Source organism: Notechis scutatus, chromosome Z (genome assembly GCF_049901735.1).
Source record: "Notechis scutatus isolate UNSWTSFEM ecotype Mainland chromosome Z, rNotScu1.2, whole genome shotgun sequence".
Taxonomy (NCBI): domain Eukaryota; kingdom Metazoa; phylum Chordata; class Lepidosauria; order Squamata; family Elapidae; genus Notechis; species Notechis scutatus.
The window spans coordinates 80605626-80626301 of record NC_142025.1 but is presented as its reverse complement, the minus strand read 5'-3'; the positions used below and the strand labels follow the sequence as shown (position 1 = coordinate 80626301).

At 36.9% G+C, this 20676-nt stretch overlaps 1 protein-coding gene across 10 annotated transcripts in view; it reads left to right on the top strand.

Moving 5' to 3' along the window:
* The first annotated feature begins 2519 nt into the window (after window positions 1-2519).
* Window positions 2520-20676, top strand: part of FHOD3 (formin homology 2 domain containing 3) — a 268815-nt gene continuing 250658 nt past the window's right edge. For all 10 annotated transcript variants that reach the window (XM_026678282.2, XM_087946239.1, XM_026678281.2 and 7 more), the window contains exon 1: window positions 2520-3201. In XM_026678282.2, coding sequence (XP_026534067.1) covers window positions 3031-3201 — 171 coding nt within the window. In that variant the 5' untranslated portion in view covers window positions 2520-3030. The remainder of the gene's footprint in view (window positions 3202-20676) is intronic.

Below are 20676 nucleotides of genomic sequence, written 5' to 3'. Positions count from 1 at the left end.
CATGTGTGCACCTTCCCGGTCCTGCCACAGCCGGCCAGGGGGTTGCGAGTGGAGGAGAGGGAGGAGAGTCACCCAAAGGGAAGCCTCTGCTGTGGCTGGCGATTGTTCCTCAGGTAGCCTAGACGTGGCTTTCCGAGAAAGAGAGAAGAGATGCAGAAACAGAGAGCGAGTGCGAGAGAGAGATACACACGCAGAGGGGGGAGACTGGCTGACAGGCAAGTGTCTTTGGTGAGGGTTTTCTCTGAGCCTGACCCCCAGGGTGGATGTGCGAGGTTCGGCGGGGCCAGCTCCCTTTTCCCACTGCCTTGAACCTCTTAAAGCCATGGCTGGGTGTTGCTGGACTGTCCCCCTTTCTGATGTCCCCTCCTCCCGGATTCTATTCCCATCCCGCCAGCCCTAGTGTTAGCAAGGCTGGTGTTGGTCATGGCCGGTGTCTCAGGGCAGAGAGGTTGCACGTCTCCCCAAGCAACCAAGGCACGCCCAGCACCAACAAGTGTCAGAGGAAGATCCAGCAAGAGTGAGGCGCCAGAGAATCAGCCCTGGCCGCTTCTCCATTCCCTGCCATTGCCCTTACCTTCTCAGGACAGGGGAGGGGGGGCGAGGAGCGGGCTCAGCCAGTGATGGGACTGGAAGCCGCAGCAGATGACCCAAAGAGCCGCATGTGGCTCCAGAGCCATGGGTTGCCAACACCCATGCTAGACCAATCTTAGAATACTGTTCAACTGTTTGGAATCCCCACCATACAGCTGACATCAGTACAATTGAAAAGGTTGAGAAAAGTCTTGCGCTCTTCTGTATACAATAGAATTCCTTATGCTACTAGGCTCAAAATTCTCAGTTTGGATAACTTTGAACTGTGTTGCTTGTGGTCAGACCTAGGTATTGCATACAAAATTATATGTAGTAAGGTTTTACCTGTAAATGACTTTTTTTGTTTTAATTGCAATAACGCATGTGCTAACAACTGCTTTAAACTCCATGTAAAGCATTCTAAACTTGACTGTAAAAATATGACTTCTGTAATAGAGTTGTCAAAGTGTGGAATGCTCTACCTGATTCAATTGTTTCAGTTACAAATTTGCAGTTTCAGTCACAAATCGACTTCCGTGGACATTACATCATACTTAAGTGGTTAATAGAGGGGATATGCATGTACACTAATGTGCCTATCATCCCCGTCATTGTATTTTTATTCTTTTATTCTTGTTCTCATTTGTGTTTGACAAATTCTAATAAATAAATAAATAAACATTGGCTCCCATTTTGACACTGTTTTGTAGGGCCCTTCTTTGGCCAATAGGCTTAGGAAAGCCAGAGTAGAATGGAACCCATCAAGTGACTTGTTTGACTGACTGTTGTCACCAGGAGTATTGTTCTTTTTTTTTTTTTTATAATGAGATTTCTACCTTTGTTAGCTGCTCAGTCACAGAGTGAATTGGGGATCCATACACATTTTCTTAATGAAATAAATAACAATCCTTTTCATCCTTATGTCCTCTGTCTGGCAGCCATAGCCTTAAAATGAAATATTGTCTGGCTCTTAACTTGGGGGGTTGGGAGGGAGACTGATTTAACAATCATACTGAAACATTTGTGTATTTACAATTTACCTTGTAAATTGCTTCTTTCTTTCTATCATCTGTCAACAGATTCACCACCTTAAAGTTATGTTATTTATTTTCTGATTTCAGCACTGAGTTTCAATCCATCCATTCAGAACTGTAGATCACATGACTTGTGTTGAAATTTGAAAAGAGTGACATTAATTCTATATTCTAATCTAATTGGCACATTTTTGAAAATGGGTATTTTCATTTGAAAATGAAAAACAATATTTATTGGAAAATATTACAATTGAATATGAATCTTTTGATGCTGGAAAAGTTACTCTAATTGCTGTTTTCTGCAGTCTTTTGCTGTAATTTTAGTAACCAAAGAAGCAAAGCAGTGTACCCTATTCATTCAGCCCCTCCCCTCCCCCATTTGCCCTCCTTTGCAATGATCCATGTTCTTTCTTTGCTTGATATCTGGCAAAGGTTTGTTTTGCCTTGTTTTGCCTTATTTTCCTGTATCATTGGCTATTTTTCTTAAATACATCCATCACATTATTTTTTTCGGGGGCAAGTGCAGAAAATGTGCAAAGTGCAGAAAGAGTATGGAACAGTAAGGCCTGAGTTGAGGGGGGGGAAAGAAATATAACTCTTATGCATCTTACGATTTATGGTATCTTTCCATCTTTGTAAACCAGCCTTGCTTCCCGTGAAATAATGCACCTATCAATTACATTGCTAACACCAAACTGAGGTTTTTTTTTTTTTTTAAGTAAAACCTTGTTTTCAAAATAAAGATTCAACCGCTATATGAACTTAGGCCCTTCCTGGGAAACAGCAGTGCCAAGTCGCCATTGTTGGATCCATTCATCTGCACCCACTGGGTGGCGCCAGCAATTGTTCCTCTCAGGCAATTGCGAAGAGGGGAGGGGAGCAACTTTCCCAGCAGCAGCCGCTTCCCTCATTTGCCTTTGCTTCCCACTTCGGTAGGGTGAGGTGCCGGCTGAGAATGAGGGAGGCACCACCACCGCCCCCACCACCATCGGTCGCCGCCAGGAACTTGTTTTAGCTCCGGCAGCCACCTTTCCTTTCTGCAGTAACTTTGCCTGAAAGATGCGCCAGTTCTAAGGTTGCTCTCCTTGATGCGTGGCTAAAGCTTTTGTGGGCTTTCCTCAATTCTACCAGCAGAGTTATGGTCGAGAGATGATTGTTTTCTGTAAGACTCCTAGATTGCGTGCATATTGTTCTTTCTTTCTCTCTCCCTCGGCGCGGTTGGCGCCAGATCTTCTCAGCAGCGGGAAAAGACGCGCAAAGATTTCTCCCGACTGTCCGATTACTGAGATATAACTTTACATGTTTTGCGAGTAGAGCGAGTCATTTTCGTTTGCTTGGTGGTGAAGACAGAAATTCTTCTCGACCTTGCGTTTTGGTGCCGCTGTTTCCACGGCTGTATATCTATGTTTTTTTGAATGGCTGCACCATGGCTACCGCAACGATGGTTTGCAGAGTGCAGTTTCTGGACGACACCGATCCTTTCAATAGTACTAATTTTCCTGAACCCACCCGGCCTCCCCTCTACTCCTTCAGGGAAGACATCCCCCTGGTCACCCAACTGGCCGGGGTCCACCGCCTGCTAAAAGCTCCGCAAAAGGTATGGAACTTCCTGGGAACGTTTAATTGGCCGGAGTAGCCGTATTAGGTGAGGAAGGAGCAGAAACTTCGCGAGGGGGGATGCGCTCTGTTTGTATAGGCCGTTCAATTCTTGGATTCATATGATGCCATTGGTGTTTTAACGGGAACATTAAAAAAAAAAAAACTCGTAAGCAATTTAGGACATTTTTGTGCTGAAGAACATGGTAGACTTAAACTATCAGTGGTGTGACTGAAATTTCCTAATATTGAATGTCTGAGTTATTTAGTTAAATGAATCGACAGGAGTTTGATGACAATATCTGCTTCACATCATGCGTAATAAATTTGGAATATATTGTTCCAAGAAGAGTTGATGGACACAATCCTAGAAGTTGTAAAGAGAGATTAGTGAATCAAGAGATATTAATTATGCTTTGCTGCATTAAAATGATTAAAAACAAATAGGAATTAATAACCTAAGTTGGCTTGCCCCATTGATTTTAGCGGAGCTAAAACGTGACTTAAGTGGATCAAATGATTTCTGGAGCTTAGTCGACAGCTATTTTGACTGCTTGTATGAAATCTTCAGATGCTGAGGCCAGTACCCCTGTGAACGTTGCTTTTGGGGGGAGTTGGGATAATTGAGACTGACTGGATTCCTTCCCCCCCACCAAGGTGTCTAGTTTATTACCGTTGAAAAGGAGAACTGCTTTCAGATTTTATCGATAACAGAATCTACCACATGCCTGCTGTTATCTACTTTGATTAATTGTGTGACTTGAAAAGCAGATCTTTTTTTGTGTATTTCATTTTTGAAATAATCAAGCATCCTGAAATTAAATTGATAGGAGCAGTCAAAATAATTGAAATTTTAATTCTTTGAATACAAAGTGTTAGATGTATTGGATATTGTATTTAATTTTCCAGAAAATTCCTGAACATACAGGGGTAGTCATCATCCCATACTGTGCCATGTTGCTCCATTAGACTTTTTATTTGGTAACTCTGAGATGTTCACTCAGTAAATTATAAGTTACTGAAATTAAAGTAGACCTGGAAGATGCTAGTTTGGGGAAGGGTTTCAATATGATTAATGCACAAAAGGATCTGCTCAAATTGACTGTATTTGTACAGTCTTCAACAGGCCTTTGGAACTTTTAATTGCATTTATAAGGCCTATGAAGGAAATAAGGCTTTATACAGTGCTATTTCATTTATTTGTGGTTTGATTGTAATATATTTCTCGCACCATAAAATAATTACCGGTACATATTTTCTGTGTCAGATGATGGAATAAACATGAAAAATAATATATTGAGATTGTTGTAATCCCCATAAACCAAACACCAATGACATGATAAAATAGATATTTTTTGGTGTTTCTAATTGGAACACTACTGGAAAATTAAGAGTGTGACAGACTTATTTGGTTCATATTTTATAAAATTAACAGATATTTACCACAATTAAGTTTTGCTAAATTAAGTAATATATTTTCTTTCTTTTTTGCTTGTGGAAGAAGGTCTAATTTTAAATTTCTCTCCTCCTACATATAATAGGCTGGGATAATTATAAAAATAGTTGTCCACTTAGATATTTGAGATGGAAAGATTGTATCTCAGGTTTCGATAGAGGTTTTTGTTAAGAACCTGGCATAAAAATAGTCCAACAGTATGCTGATACCAAATAAGGTGCAGAAGGAAATACAACAGTGATCAGTTAGTAACAGCAACCAGAACCTGAGGTAGTTTTTTGATGATGCCTAAATATGTTAATGGATATTTTATAACATTTCCATAAATGCTTTTCATAGCAAACAATCATAGATTGACGCTATATCTAAGAAACCTACTCTCAATTCTTGTTTCCTTGAACTTACATACATACATATGTATGTATATATACATTTTTAAAATTTTATAAAACTAGATGCCTAGAACCCTGGGCTACTTTCTCTTTTCTAGTACATTTTGAGTTCTTTCTTAATAAATTATGGAATGAGTCATCTGAATATTATCAAATAGCTCTTTCTTGCAACTGAATTTGACATCCATGTAAATGAATGCATGTAAGTGTTTCTATTAATCATTAATTTGCCCTCTTTTCTTAGGTCTTTTTATAAATTGCTTTTCACTTTCACAGCAGCTTTACAGGACAAACAATTATATTTAGCTAGGATTTCTAAAATGACTGAAGTCTTAAAACTAAAGTTAATCGTAAAGTCATCCTAAATTTCTATTACCAATTTTTCAGAAAATGAAGTAATGGTGGCAAGACAAATAGTGTTCACCACTGCTGGATAAATTGGGGAGGGAAATATGTATAACAAAAAAGGTATTCTTAAGTGGTTGTATTTGTGTGTCTTAAGATCTCACACTTGTGCTGAGCTTTCAATAAAAATAGCAGTTGAGTCTTCTATTCTTGGAATAATTGATACCCTGGTAAAGCTACAACATATCAAATAAAATGAAGCCATCTACAGTGGATATAAGGAGTCTGCTACCCCTATTAAAATGTCAGTTTTTTGAGATAAAAGAAATCAGTTCAAAAGAAATCAGAATTTTTCCATCTTTAATATAACATAAAGTATATAATTCAATTGAAAAACAAACTATTTTAGCAGGAAAAATAATAAAAAGTACAATAACTAGGTTGCATAAATACATACCCTTAAACTAATACTTTTTTGAAGCACCCTTTGATTTTATGACAGCATTTAGTCTTTTGAGATAAGAGTCTATCAGTATGGCAGCATCTTTCTTTGAGAATCTTTGCCCACTCTTCCTTGCAAAAGCACTTCAAATCTGTCAGATTGCGAGGGTATCTCCTATGTGCAACCCTCTTCAGTTCCTAATGAAACCACAGATTTTCATTTGGATTCAAGTTTGGGCTCTGACTGGGCCATTGTAAAACTTTGATCTTCTGGGGAAATCATTCTTCTGTTGATTAGGAGTTTTGCTTTGGATTGTCACGTTGAAAGGTGAAATTCCTCTTCATCTTCAGCATTTTAGAAGGGGCTGGAAAGTTTTGTCCCCAAATTTACTGATAATTGTTCCTTATTCCCTTGATTAAAGCCCCAGTTCCAGCTGAAGAAAAATAGCTCAAAATATGGTGCACTTGGGTAATGTGCAGTCACCCAAGTACACCAAATATAGTGTTTGGAATTACGGCCAAAAAGTTCAACCTTGGTCTCATCGACCATAACACATTTTCCCACATATTTTTGTCAGACTTAATGTAGATTTTTGCAAAATTCAGTTGGTTTGGATATTTTTCTTAGTAAAAGCATCCATTGTGCCACCTCAAACAAGTGGACAATATGGGAGATTGTTGTCACATGTAGTACACAATCAGTGCTTTCCAGGAATTCTGTAGCTCCTTTAACTTTGCTATAGATCTCTTGGGAGTCCTTGGACCAGGTTTCTTTTTATTATTCCCATCAATTTTGGAAGGACATACAGTTCTTGGTAATGTCATTGTTGTACCATATTTTCTCCACTTGTTGATGTCTGCCTTAAGTGTGCTCCAAGGTATATCCAGAACATTTTTTGTATCCTTCTCCTGACTAATATCTTCCAACAATGAAATCCCTTTGATGCTTTATAAACCCTTTGTAAACCATGGCTTTACAAACCATGCTGTAACAGGCAATTGAGTGAATGTCAGAAAAAATCTTATCAGCACAGCTAAACTTTATATGGGCTTGAGCATGGTCACTTTGATTGATGGCAGGTAATGTCATTATTAGTAGTACCCACATCAGTTTGGATATGATTGGTTAATTCTGAACATAGCCATATCCCTACTTATAAAGATAGTGTGCTACCATGTTATTGTAAGTTTTTATTGCTATTTTACTCTCTTAAAAATTTCAGTTTGTTTTTCAATTGGAGTGTAAAGCTTATATTTTATATTAAAGATGGAAAGAATTCTGAAGTGATTTATCTTGATCTGATTTTTTTTTTACATCTCAGAAATCTGGCATTTTAACAGGGGTGTATAGACTTATATCCACTCTACAACCTTAGTAGAAATTGCTTTTTTTCTTATGTCCTACTCCATTCCTTCCCATTTTGTTATTGCTGTGCACTTCTAACCTTTTTTTTCCAGCTGCTAAGGGTACATAAGGATTCCTTTTTGTGGACCAGTAGTATCTTTTCTTCTGGCCTTCTGTTTTTGTTAAGGGGCCCTTCCTCCATTTGTGTATAAAACAAACTCTCTGGAATATATCAAATATATTCAAATTCTGGAATATATCAAACAATATCATTTTAGGACCTTATCACCATCTGATATGGATTAAGAGTTCTATTTAAAGTACCCTATTTTCTTTTATGAAGTTGTACTTTGAATGCTGATATAGTTTGTGTTGCATAAAGTTGATTTTTAGGAGAGAGGGGATTGCAAAATATGTTTACTTGCATGAATTTAAAATAGAAACTGTTGAAAAAAATCCAGCCACATTCTTCCCTTTTTATTATGGTCCATAAATATGTACTGTTCTTTAGATAGGTATGTGAAAAGAAAATAAGGAAACTGAAGTGCTGCTAATTCTTAGTGTTATGGATATTGGCCTGTAAAATAATTGAATAAATTGGGACATTTCCTTCAGCATATACTCTGTTAATTTTGCATTTTCATATAGAAAACTATAATCTTGATTATTTTCTAATTGCTTTTAGTAAACAATATGATTTCAGTACTAGTCTATTCAATCTCTGGGTAGATGATACGTTGTCTATAAGGAGTTGGAAGCTTGACTGAAAGGATCTTTTCTGTGAAACCAGATATGACATTAGTTACATTGAAAAGGAAGTAAACATATAATGAACCATTTCAACATTTTTTTATAAATTTAAGATAGACTTATTTGTTTGCTTATTAGTCACTTCAGTCACAACTTGCAAGTAGGAGGCTTTCCGGAATTATAGGACGGTATCAAAACAATATGTTCAGTATTCTATTCCTAGAAAATATAAAATCAAGAAAAGAATAATAACCAGTATTTTTGGAAAGCCTATTAATCTGAGTACATTTGATTTTCTGGAACAACCATTTAATTTAACCTATAGAAGGGAATTCATTTTGAAAATAGTATTAATTATGGAAATATTTATCTTTGAAAGATTTGGAAGGAAAGGAAATTATAATATAGGTAGTCCTCGATTTACAACAGTTCATTTAGTGACCATTTGAAGTTATAACGGTACTGAAATAATGATTTATGATAATTTTTTTACTTACGATGATTACAATATCCTCACAGTCACATGATTTATATTCAAATGCTTGACAACTGACTCACGGTTGCAAATTTTTAATATAGTTAAGAGAGATGGAACAAATATTAAGTTTACTTCAAACTTCAAACATATGGAAACTTGATATAAATAAATATAAAATGTTTTATCACTTGGTGATAAAAATGTTTTATCACTTGGTATATTGCTTCAGTTATGTTTTCTAAAATGATAGCTCCATTTCCCTGAAATGTTGCAAATTAAATGAACAGATTGGGTCTTTTTTCATGTGTAGTGACAATATTACAAAGGTCAAATAGAAATAATTCATCATGGAACAATTTTGAAAGTCATAATTCCATTTCAATCTGATGTATGCTATTGAATCAACCAAAACACACATTTCTTCAAAATATATTGAATTGGCATTGTATATAATATCAATTACAAAATATGTTTTAATAGAAATGATCATAGACCCTTCTATGGAAGAACTTTAAATATTTATCTGTAGCTTTTTCTTTCACACTTATCAGTTTCAATAGTGTCAATATTTTGATAATTAAATAGAGTCATGTTTTTACTAAAAGTTGGTTATAAAATGTCCTGCAGTCTCTAAAATATTAATGGATATACTAAAATATATTAGCCATATGCTACTTTAGGTGTGGTTGGTTATTTCAGATTTGTTAGCTATCTTTCCAAACGTTCATGCTTACATTATTTCCCCCTTTTTCCATTTCTCATTGTAATTCCCATACTCTTGTATCAGCATTATTTGTGTTTGTGTTAGCATTAATAAATATTGTAATAAAAACAATATTGTGTTATACTTCTTTTTCTTAAAATTGTAATAATAAAATAAACATTAAGGAATTTTGCAACAAGTCATCAGCCCCTGAGTTTGAACTTCTTAAAATATAAGTAGAATGTCTGCTTATATAGAATGTATTGATATTTATTTATTTTGTATTTATTTATTAAATTTATATGATGCCTGTCTTACTATCAAGTGACTCCGGGCAGCTTACAACCTGATAAAAACTATAATATAAAACATTAAAATGTTAACTATTAGATGAACAAAAATTAGCTAAAATAGGAACTGGTATACAGTGGAGGTGGAGTCTTCTTTTTAATTCATTAACCATCTCCAGTATGGAATAACTGCATTAGGGTCTCAGGCCAATTGGCAAAGCAAGGTTTTGAGGCTCTTTCGGAGACCCAGAAGGATTGGGGGTGGACAGATCTCACCTCAAGAAAAATGATGTTCCAGAAAGCAAGAACCATAGGGCACAAAAGGTTCTTCTCCTGGGCCCCACCAGCCTCATACTTAGTGAGTCCCTCCCCCCCAAAAATACAATATGAGAAACCATTCTGGCCAAATTATTTGGGTTATTTTATAGAATATGTCATATTGACATAATTGTATGTAAACTATAATACCATTTCTAGACCCATATCTCAGATCCCCAGATATGATAAATAAATCACTTATAATAGCTAATGAGTGCTTGCTAATATCCTGCTGATTGGTTTAAGCTAAAATGATGTGGACTAGTAGCTTCCTCAATGTGTTCCTCAATTATGGTACATAATATGGATTTCAAAAAAGCCTGTTCCAATTTAAGAAGAGATATCAGGAAAGTTACAGGTGAATATTAAATGCTCATCATAGAGTAATAAATGAGAAATAAATGAATATCAGTTTCTTAAGAAAGAGGGTGTTGTTAATCCATGTCCTCAAAAATTCCATTATTATCTCTATGTGATTACCTTGAAAAGTTGCTGCTGCTGTTTTATTTTGAAATAAGGTTTTTATCAAACTTTAGATCAGTGGTAGTCAACCTGGTCCCTACTGCCCACTAGTGGGCGTTCCAGCTTTCATGATGGGCGGTAGGGGTTTTGTCCCCTACTTTATAAATCACCATTACTGTGGAACTGGTGGGTGGTTAGAGAAAACTTTACTACTAACAGAGATACAAAAGTGGGCGGTAGGTATAAAAAGGTTGACTACCCCATCTCTAGATCAATATTTTGGGGTGATGCCCCTGTTAGTGAGAAGGGCAAGCAGTGACAGTGACAAGGCGACTTTGCCCCAAACAATGATTCCTGCTTAGTTCACCTTTGGGTGGGGGGGCACTGGAAAATGATATGAGAGTCTTTGGAGAAGGTGAGCTATACAGAAGTCATTGTTTTATGCTATGTGCTTCAGCAAGATGAGTCTTTGTCGCAATACCTATTGGGAGTGAGTCTTCCTTCACCCTCCCTACTTTGCTCCTCCCTGTCCTGGGAAGCCTGGGTATGATAGATAGCTTATCAGCTAAAATGTGGATAAAAATCCCAAACTTCAGAATGAGTGTGTGTGTGTGTGTGCACGCGCATGTAGGCGCACATACAGCACACCAAAAGAAAGATCCTTTCCTAAGCCATAGCATGATTAGCAGCTTTGCCAGCTTGGAAAAGTGCCCAAGCTCAGAATGAGATGTGTTTGTGTGTGACTCCTGCTTAGCCCACCTTGCACAGGGGGCCCTGGAAAAAGAGGCGAGGATGTCTTCAGAGAGGAGTACTGGCAGGCAGGAAGTTTCACCTCCCTTAAGTTGGCTGGCTTTGGCAACAGATTTGAAGGCCCAGGCTTGCAGTGAGTTGTCCCTGCAGGTTGGGGCGAGGTGTCCCACAATAAGATGGTGGAGATGAGTTGGAAGCAATGTGGCAGCAACGAGTTGTCATAGACCCTTTTAGATTCATCATTGCCTTTTGTCCCACGTAAGATCTGTAAGATCTTAACAGCATTGTCTTTAATTTTCATTGTTTTTTCTTTTGTATATTTATAAACTGTTTTAGATGCTAAATACGAATCTGTTTTAAAAGTACACATTTTGCAGGAGGTCCCCAAGGTCATTTGCCCCTAATGACCAACTGCAAAGATGCTGCAGCACAGCTACCCACCTATTTCCCTCCTATCTTGCCTGGACAGGTTCTCAGGCCTCCAGAACCCAGTAAGTTGGCCTACTTTGTCAATATACAGGTTCTATGCATTCTTCCCTAACCCGTTCTCCCATCAACATTCGCTTACTTACTTTTTGAAGAACCCAGGAAGTCAGCATAGAGAAGGCTTCTCCCTTGTTGGGCCATGTGGCATAATCAAGAAGAAGAAACCCAATCTCTTTTGTTTCCTTGGTAATATTTTTCTTACAGTCATGGTAAACTATTAAATCACTCAACTCATAATCCTTAATGGAACTGCATCTACATGGAGGGAAATATACAGTGGGGCACCCCAAGGCTGTCTTAGGCCCAGTACTCTTCAATATCTTTATCAACAATTTAGATGAGGGAATAGATGGGGAACTCATCAGATTTGCAGATGACACCAAACTGGCAGAAATAGCCAACACTCCAGAATATGGGGTTAAGATACAGAAGGGTTCTGATAGCCTTGAATGTTGGGCCTATCTAACAAAATGAAATTCAATGGAGAAAAAAAGGAAGGTTCTAAATTTAGGCAAGAAAAACCAAAATACAGGTATAGAGTAGGTGTCAATAGTAATAACTGCAAGAGGGATCTTGGAGTCCTAGTGGACAAGCCCTTAAATATAGCCAGCAGTGTGCTGCAACAGCCAAAAAGCCAACACAGTCCTAGGCTGCATTAAAGAGGAACAGAATCAAGATCACATGATCACATTAATATCACTTTATAATGCCTTGGTAAGGCCACACTTGCAATACTGCACCCAGTTTTGGTCACCACAATGTAAAAGAGATATTAAGACTCCAGAAGGAATGCACAGAAGAGCGACAAAAATGATTAGAGGATTGGTGGCTAAAAGATATAAAGAATGGTTACTGGAATTGGGTATGTCTAATTTAAGGACTATGGATGACATGATAGCAGTACGCCAATATCTAAGGGGCTGCCACAAAGAAGAGGGGGTCAACATATTATCCCAAGTATCTGAAGGCTAGAGAAGAAGCAATGGATGGAAACTAATCAAGGAGAGATCCAATTTAGAATCAAGAAGCAATTTCCTGACAGAACAATCAATCAATGGAACAACTACATAAGTTTTGGTTGCTCCAACACTGGAAGTTTTTAAGAAGAAATTGAACAACCATTTGTATAAAATGGTATAGAGTTCTCTGCCTGACCTTCAAGGTCCCTTCCATCTCTGTTATTCTGAATAAACATCTATTTTTAGCAAAAGCATAAATTGCTGTCACGTGACAGTGAAGTGCTGAAGGTAGCTATAAATGCAGCCTGTTGCTGAGACCAAAATGTAGCCATATGACCATGGCAGGGGTTGGCTATCAGATCTTCAAATCTGGGTCATAAATAACCTTGTGCTACTGTTCTCATGTGGTTTTGCACTATAGCACTTTAGGCCACTGCTCTTTATGAGCAGATGCCTGTACCAGATCCATGGCAAAAGGCTTTGCAAACAGAGGGAAGGCCTCTCTTTTGCAAAGTCTTTTGCCTCAGATCTCGTACAAAGTCTTTTGCCATGAATCTCATGCAGGCTTTGGTTCACAGAGAACAGATTCCTAAGGTAGTGTGAGATCACGCTAGAGTCTTTTGTTGCAGATCGCATGCAGGCCTCGGTTCACAGAGAACAGATTTGTAAAGTAGTTCAACATCATGTGAGATCAATAGTGCAACATCTTGTACTATTGATCTCGCGTGATCTCACATGACTTTAGACCTCTGCTGTCTGCGAATGCACCTAAGCAGGCAAAGAAACAGATGGTTCACTAGATCATCATAAGTGAGTTTCCACAGGCCAGCCAGCACGGGGGGCGGGGACGACGACAGACAGGGTGAATGTTTTTTGTAAGTTTATAAGATTGCTTTGGTGCTGCAACATTTGTAACTTCAGGATTGTGTTGTAAATATTGGGGGGGGGGGGGGGTTATGTCATAACTTTGAACTGTCCCTAAATGAACTGTCATAAAAATGGTTCAACCAATTATAACTAGAAAATATATTGAATTATGGAAGCTTTGTTGAGACCTGACATTACCGCATTTGGAGAAATTGCTTATATTTAATTTTAGCTCTGACATAGAACCTGATTATGTTGTTTGAAATCCTTGCCACCTAGCCAGCCCGCAAGAGGCTAAGCTAATCATCATCTGTCTTGGCGAAGTAATAGTTATACATGAGAAAATATACAATGTCCTTTTAATAGTTATTTATTCTAGTTATGGCAGAGAATACTAAGAATCACCAGATTAAATCAGGCTGCCTTTGGACTTTGGACATAGGAACAGTCAACATTCGAACAATGAAAATGGACGCTTGACTAGAAGAACTGCTGAATGAATTCAACAATATGCAATGGGATATCACTGGATTATGTGAAACATGACAATAAGGTGAAAATTTAGTTGAACTTGATAGGACTGGACATTTACTCTACACTAGAGATATCAAAGATATCACCAGTTCAGGGGTTCCTTCCTCCCAAGGGGACAGAGAAAGAGACAGATAGACAGAGGGGGCGAGGGAAAGAGACAGAGAGAGAGAGTGTGTGTTGTTGATTGTAAGCTCCTTGGGGCTGAGAAGAATTTCTGCAAAACTGAGTTTCCTGAAATGGACCACCAGACTCCTAAACAACTTAAGAACAATCTAGTAAAAAGAAAAATCAACCAAAACAGCAACTTACAAATAAAAGCAAATAAAACACCCCAGGAACAAAGCAAACTAAAGTTTAATTTGTGTGTATTTAATGGACTGCTAAATTGGCTACGCCCACCCAGTCACATTACAACCTAGCCACACCCACCCAGTCACTCCGTCTCCCCACAGTCAGAGGGACCATGAATTGGCCCCATGTTTAAAAAGTTTGAGGACCCCTGCTGTAATCACTTAATTCAGGGTAGAGTCGAAGCGGCTGGATGGAGTTTAGCTGACACCACACAGAGTTCACAGCAGATATTTTTTCTATGTGGCCAAGAAGAGAAGCATCTGCTGCTACCTAGTATTGAGCTCTCAATTTCCAAGTGGAAGGCGGGCATTTTTACCACTAGGCTACCATACACACATCTTTTCAGAACTATTGCAATAGGATCTGAAACAATCAATTTATGTTAGAAAATTGTTAGAATCTCACAATTTGAAATGAAAAATGAACCAAATTCCTATACAACATTGTAATAGATCTCCAGTTCGCCAGTCTGAAGGGGAAGTTGCCTATAAACACATTTTCAACCCTATCTGATTTAGATTTTTTAACCACACTTCCCCTTCATTCCCCCCCCGCTCATTTACCTGCTTCCAAAAGGTGATGGAGGAATTAGTTCAGTTACACTCCTGTGAGATCCTGGTATGTCCCAGGGAAAGCAGAGTATTCTTCCTTTTTAAGGTTGAAAAAGAAGTGCAAGTTTTGCTGCTCTCAAATTATTTCTCAGTGAAGAATAATTATTTCAATTAATTATAGCTAGTTTTATGCATAAATCACAATCATTTATATTATTATTATTAATATCTATAAATGTTAACTGTGTATGTGCTTCTTTTCAGAATATTCATCTATCCCTCCTCATCCCTAGCAAGCTTTGCATATTCTGGGTTTGTTAATTTTTGCAAGTCTAGAATTTCCCACAAAAATCACTTTTTAACACATATCCTTTTATTGTCTTCCTTTACACTACTGTAATTATTCATAGGTTGCATCCAAATGTAGTGTTCTTGATGCTTCTTGTGGAATCATAGTGCTGGCCTGGCCTTGTCTATAAAAAAAAAAGCAAGAAAGACATTAACTGTAATTAGGCCAAGGCACAAAACAGCATTCCGCAGCAACTCCCTGTTCTGCAGCACAAAATGGTAAAATGATAGGAAGCGAATTTTATTTTAGAGTGCTTATGTAAAGGCACTGATTTTTTTTAAAAAAGGAGCTGTGAATAAAATGTTCCTTGCTCCTTTATTACATTGGGTTCACATTCACATGACTCAAAAATTGAGCTTGGCCAGAATCAAAGCATTTTTAGGATTTGTTCACTTATGCTAAGAAACTTTTTTTCTTCTATGAGCTTGGCAATTATTTATATTTATCTGTAAATATTCTGTTTCACTTGAATCGTGATTACTTTCAGTGACTCTGAGTAATTTGGGGTCATAGAGAGACATCATTCTTTGAAAAACTTTAAAGATTTCTATTTCCTCTACAGGAATTATTATCCATGCGTCTACAGTACTAGAAAATAAAATAGTCAAAAGAAACTGAGTCAAGAGCTAAGCCTATTAGCATATAAATACTAATTGGCCACACAAGAATAAACCCCCCCTCAAAAGATTGAAATGTTTTAGCTCAAACCTATTAGTAAAATGGTTCTCCCAGAAAAGAAACTCTTACAATCCTGTATGTTTATTCTGAACAAATTTATTAAGTTCATGAAACATCCCAGTAACAGTTGATTTAGAATTGCAGGGCAAAATAGTTTAAACATGTTAAATTAGGTTGCATTCTTTCCGCATATAATTATGAGAATAGTTTGCTAAAATTAATTAAAATCTCAGAATTTTGTGCTGCAAAAGTGTTATTTTATATTTTTATCCTCTTGAATACTATACCTTGAAAATGGTGAATGTGTTTAAAATTCAGCCAACGATTGTCCAAGTTGTCCTTTACTAAAGCTAATTATAACTCTTAGTACCACTTCATACCATTTTCATTCTGTATTTCAACAGAGCCCTTGTGTTCCCCTGAGAGCTGATCAGAGATTCTTTAATTAGAAAATCCACAATGAGGCACAGGATTCTCAGGAAGGTAGTTTGCCAAATGATTGGTGAGCTCATAGAATAGCTTAACTAAGGCTTCCAGGAAAATTGAAGGGGCTCTTTAAAAGATGATCTGGAATCCTCTGAATTGAATTGCTGTGGCTGGGCTTGAATGACACTTTCTCTGTGACTGAGAAAGAATAGACAACACTAGCCCAAAATTTGTGTCTTCAGTTTAAAATTATCTAGGAAAGTCAGAGTAATTTACAGAATTATAATATTTCAAACCCAAAAGTTTATAGAATAAAAGTTAAAAACATTGGTAGAAAATGACAATTTTGAGGAAGATAGATTCAAGGATAAGAATTAAATTTGTGAGAAAAATGGACACAGAATTTTATTTTCCTATTAACTGATTATTAAGTAATTAAAATTATGTTTATGAATCCTGGTTAAAAACTTCAATCATAAAATAATGAAATCTAGATTCATCAAAATCGATTGAAAGAAGTATTTAAATCCAGATTTTTTTTCATTAGTTCCCTTAACCTTGCTTTCATTTACCACATTTTCTAGCTTTAAAATAAGGACAGTGTGTTTTTGCCCAAGATTTTAATTATATGAAAAAGGTTATTCAATATTAGTATTTTTATTTTGAATGGAAATATAGAAGCAGTTCCATAATATGTAATTATTTGACTGTAGGAAAATGGGATGGGAGATCGGATGTGGGTTAAAGCATCTTCCCACTGTACTTTGGAAAGAAATCTCCCTTTGAGTTCCACCATTCTTAGAGCTTTTTTACTATGTTCAAAGTTGTTTGGACTTTGTTAGACTTTGGAAAAATTAAGTCAGAGTAGTTTAAAAGAAAGCAAAATAATATCAACTCCTGCTCTATCTGAGCTTGATTGTTTGCAAGTGTTTCCAGCCAGTGCAAGTAAATGTGGGGTTTACTCTCTTTTTATATCACTAGTCTACAAATTTGGGGAAATTAGTGTGCTAATTTTACATATTTTGATTAGACAAATTAGAAAAAAGGTGCTGGTTGGCTAAAGTTTTCAAGATATTTCACAATAAAGATTTATACACAGGCGAGTATATTTGCCTATGTGGATGGAAATATCTAATGATTGTGATGCCTTGTAACTTCTCGGTAAAGCAAGGTAGAACAGTGAAAATGGTACTACATGAAAGTGTATAAATTTATCTTCACTTTCAGAACAGCAAGACTATGAAAAACACATGGAAAATTTGCTTAAGTGCTATAAAGCACTTGGTGCAAACATGTCACTGAAAATTCACTTCTTATACTAGCATTTAGACAATTTTCCTTTGAACTGTGGGGCAGTGAATGATGAGTATGAGAACAGATTCCACCAGGATATTGCAGGCACGGCAAAAAGATACCAAGGGAGATGGAGTCTGTCCATGCTTGCTGATTACTGCTGGAATCTCCCCAAGTATGATCCTACTGCAGTTCAAAAGAGATAAGTCAAAAAATGCACTTTAGATACCAAATAAAGATGGAAACTTGTCATTTTATCTGATGTTAGAGCTTGTCAGTTTTTCATGCCAAAAATATTCAAGTGTTACATGAAAAACCAATAAATGAATGGAAAGTTATGTTATTGGTATCAATAAAAAGATAAATTTATAATGATTGGTGTGGCACCACTCTCATTGCTATAACACATTTTGCAGAAAAGTTATGGAGCATAATTGCATATACCCTTGTAATTTTGAATTGTTTTGATATAATTTTAACCTGAAGCTGTATCTTGGAAACTGGAACTAATTAATACTTCAGACTTGATTTTCCTTTATTAGTGATCTAATTCTGGTCAAATTAAGCTACTTTCATTTCCAAGGCTTTCTCCTTGTTGACTAGTATATTTAGTAGCTTGCTCTGCCAGTTTTGGTAGAGATGTAGTCTCTTTTCTTAGTAAAAAAGAAAAGGAAGGAAATTCCAAACTTAACAATGATGATGTTTGCTTGTTGAGTAATGAAACATTTGCCAGCAAATAACCAAGCTCAGAGAGCACCATGGACTCCACAGTTTAATCTTGAACTATATATATTCTCTGCTATTGAGATCCAGCTATTCTTGACTTGTTATTAATCTTTGTGGAACACTTAGTTGCAAAAATAGAAATGCTAACACTAAGAACATATGAGAAAGTAATTAATAGTGATGTTCTTGATTTTAAGTCAAGCTAAAGCATCATGTGTTAGAGACATATTTTGACTTTAAAAAATAATTTTAGTAAATTCAAGGCGACAATATTTAATACCCACAGTGTTAGGGATATACACCCTAGCAGAACGTGCAACGGCAGTCTAGCAGACAGGCAGATATGTGAGACAAAACGTAGTAGTAGCTTACACTCAGTAAGACAGATACACTGTGCAAGTTAAATAGTTTTTATTCCAGCAAGAGTTATAGCATAGTCAAAACAGTCCATATGTCATACGCTAAGTTCAGTCAGTCCGGGGTTTATTCAGTTTGCAAAGTCCAGTGTCGAAAAAGAGTTCATTAAACTTACAATCAATCAGTCCAGTGATATATCTCTTTTGCAGTCAGAGATATGAAGAAAAATCAAACCCCTTTTCTTCTCTCAGCAAACACGCAGTTATCACCATCAATCTATCATTGTCAGCATTCCAGTAAAAGCCAGGGAAACAGTGAGCTCTCTTGCTCCCTCTTATGGTGATTTTACAACCGCACCCAAAATACTTGGTTTACAGTTTAAAGTGATACATACACTTAAACTCACTAACATAGTTTATATATATTATTTTTATCCAAACTAAGTTAGATAACCAATGTTATTCCTAACACACAGCAAAAGGAAGTAATAGGAAAACAAACTCAACATGCTTTTGAGTTCTTTAAAAAGCTAAAAGGACAATTGCAAATAGTTCCAGTGGGGTGAGAGGAGAAAAGGATGACAGCAAAAGAAGCTATAGTGACTACAAAAAGCTTAGTGAAATTTTGAAAACCAAAAGGGTCACATACAGAAAATAAAAAGGACCAGAATATGAACTGGAATTATAATAATTATAATAATGATTATATCTGGTCATGGAATACAGCAAATGTTAATAGTAAAGAAAAGGCAGAACTATTCAGCTCTTCTTTTGGTTCCTCTTCACCAGTATCAGGCTAAGTATCATGCAATTTGTGAAAAGTAGGTAGAATGGTAGGACTGAAGCATCACATTGATGCAAATGTGATCAGGGAATATTATACTGGCCCCTCTTCAACATTTGCATTAATAATTTGGATGAGGAAGTAGAAGGAAAGTTTATTAGAAGAAAAAGCATATTCAAAATAGTATTGTTAGATTAAAGAAATAGGCTGACATAACAAACCAATGCAAGTGCTTCATTTAGAAGAGCATAGGTATATGCTGTGAATTACCTGGTTTGTTAATGGTCATTTTGATAGAATTTTGAAATAGTAGCAAACTGAATATGAGATAGCGATATGAAATTATTAAAAAGGATTGCATTTTTAGATTGTATTAGAAGTGTTATAGTTTTAAATCACAGAGAAATAATTATTTTACTTTACCTGCATTAATTAGAATCCTGGCTTGAGTATTGTGTTCAGTTCTGGGCACTAGACTTTTAAGAAGGAGCAAACAAATTGGAACACCAAACAATCTGAGAAGGTTGACCTTAGGTGAAACCTAAGTCCCATGTAGAGAGACTAAGGGGCTTCAAAATATTTAGCTGTGAGAAGATTTTGAGAGGAAGTTATAGAACTTATTGTGCAGCAGAAGTTCAAAACAATTTCTCCATTGTTTCATAATTCAGAACATAAATTTAGGGATTTAAATTACAGGAAGGCACATTCTGATAGAACATTACAAAAAACAAAAAACCCAAACAGAACAGTCCTGGAACAAGTGAACCAGAACAGTACTGGGCACCTTTCACTGGATGTGTTCACTAGACAACCATTTGTTGAAGATGCTTAATTGGATACTACAGTGGCATGAATGGCTTCTTTCTCCTCCATGCTGTTGCGAGAGCCCAGGATGGGTTAGACTCCTGATGATGTCATTAAGCTGAGTCTGTTCTTGTATATAAAAGGCCAACCCCTGGGAGTCTCCCCAGCTTTGACTCAGCTTCTTTTAGTCAGTAAGCTGTGTCTCTGAAAGCACTGTGATAGTTCTACCATTCAAACTCTTCAAAAAAAGCAAATACAGCTTTAAACACAGCTCCCGGGGATCCAAGCAGCTGTGTCTTCAAGAGAGCAGGGCTCCGCTCTCCTGCAACGCCAAGGACTTGACATTCTAGCATCAAGGAAGGCAATTAAGGGAAACATCCATCAACCTCCCCCACAGCCTTTCCCTCGCGAGCAGCTGCGATTGTGAACAATCGGCAAAAGCAATAAAAAGCGCCAGCCAGCTGATTACTTTTTACGGAGACTGCTCTTTCCAACTGACAAATTGTCGCTCGGGGCTCTTAGCGGCCTAAGGAGCGACCACCATCACAGAAGCCACAGCATGAGCGGATGGCCATTTCGGGG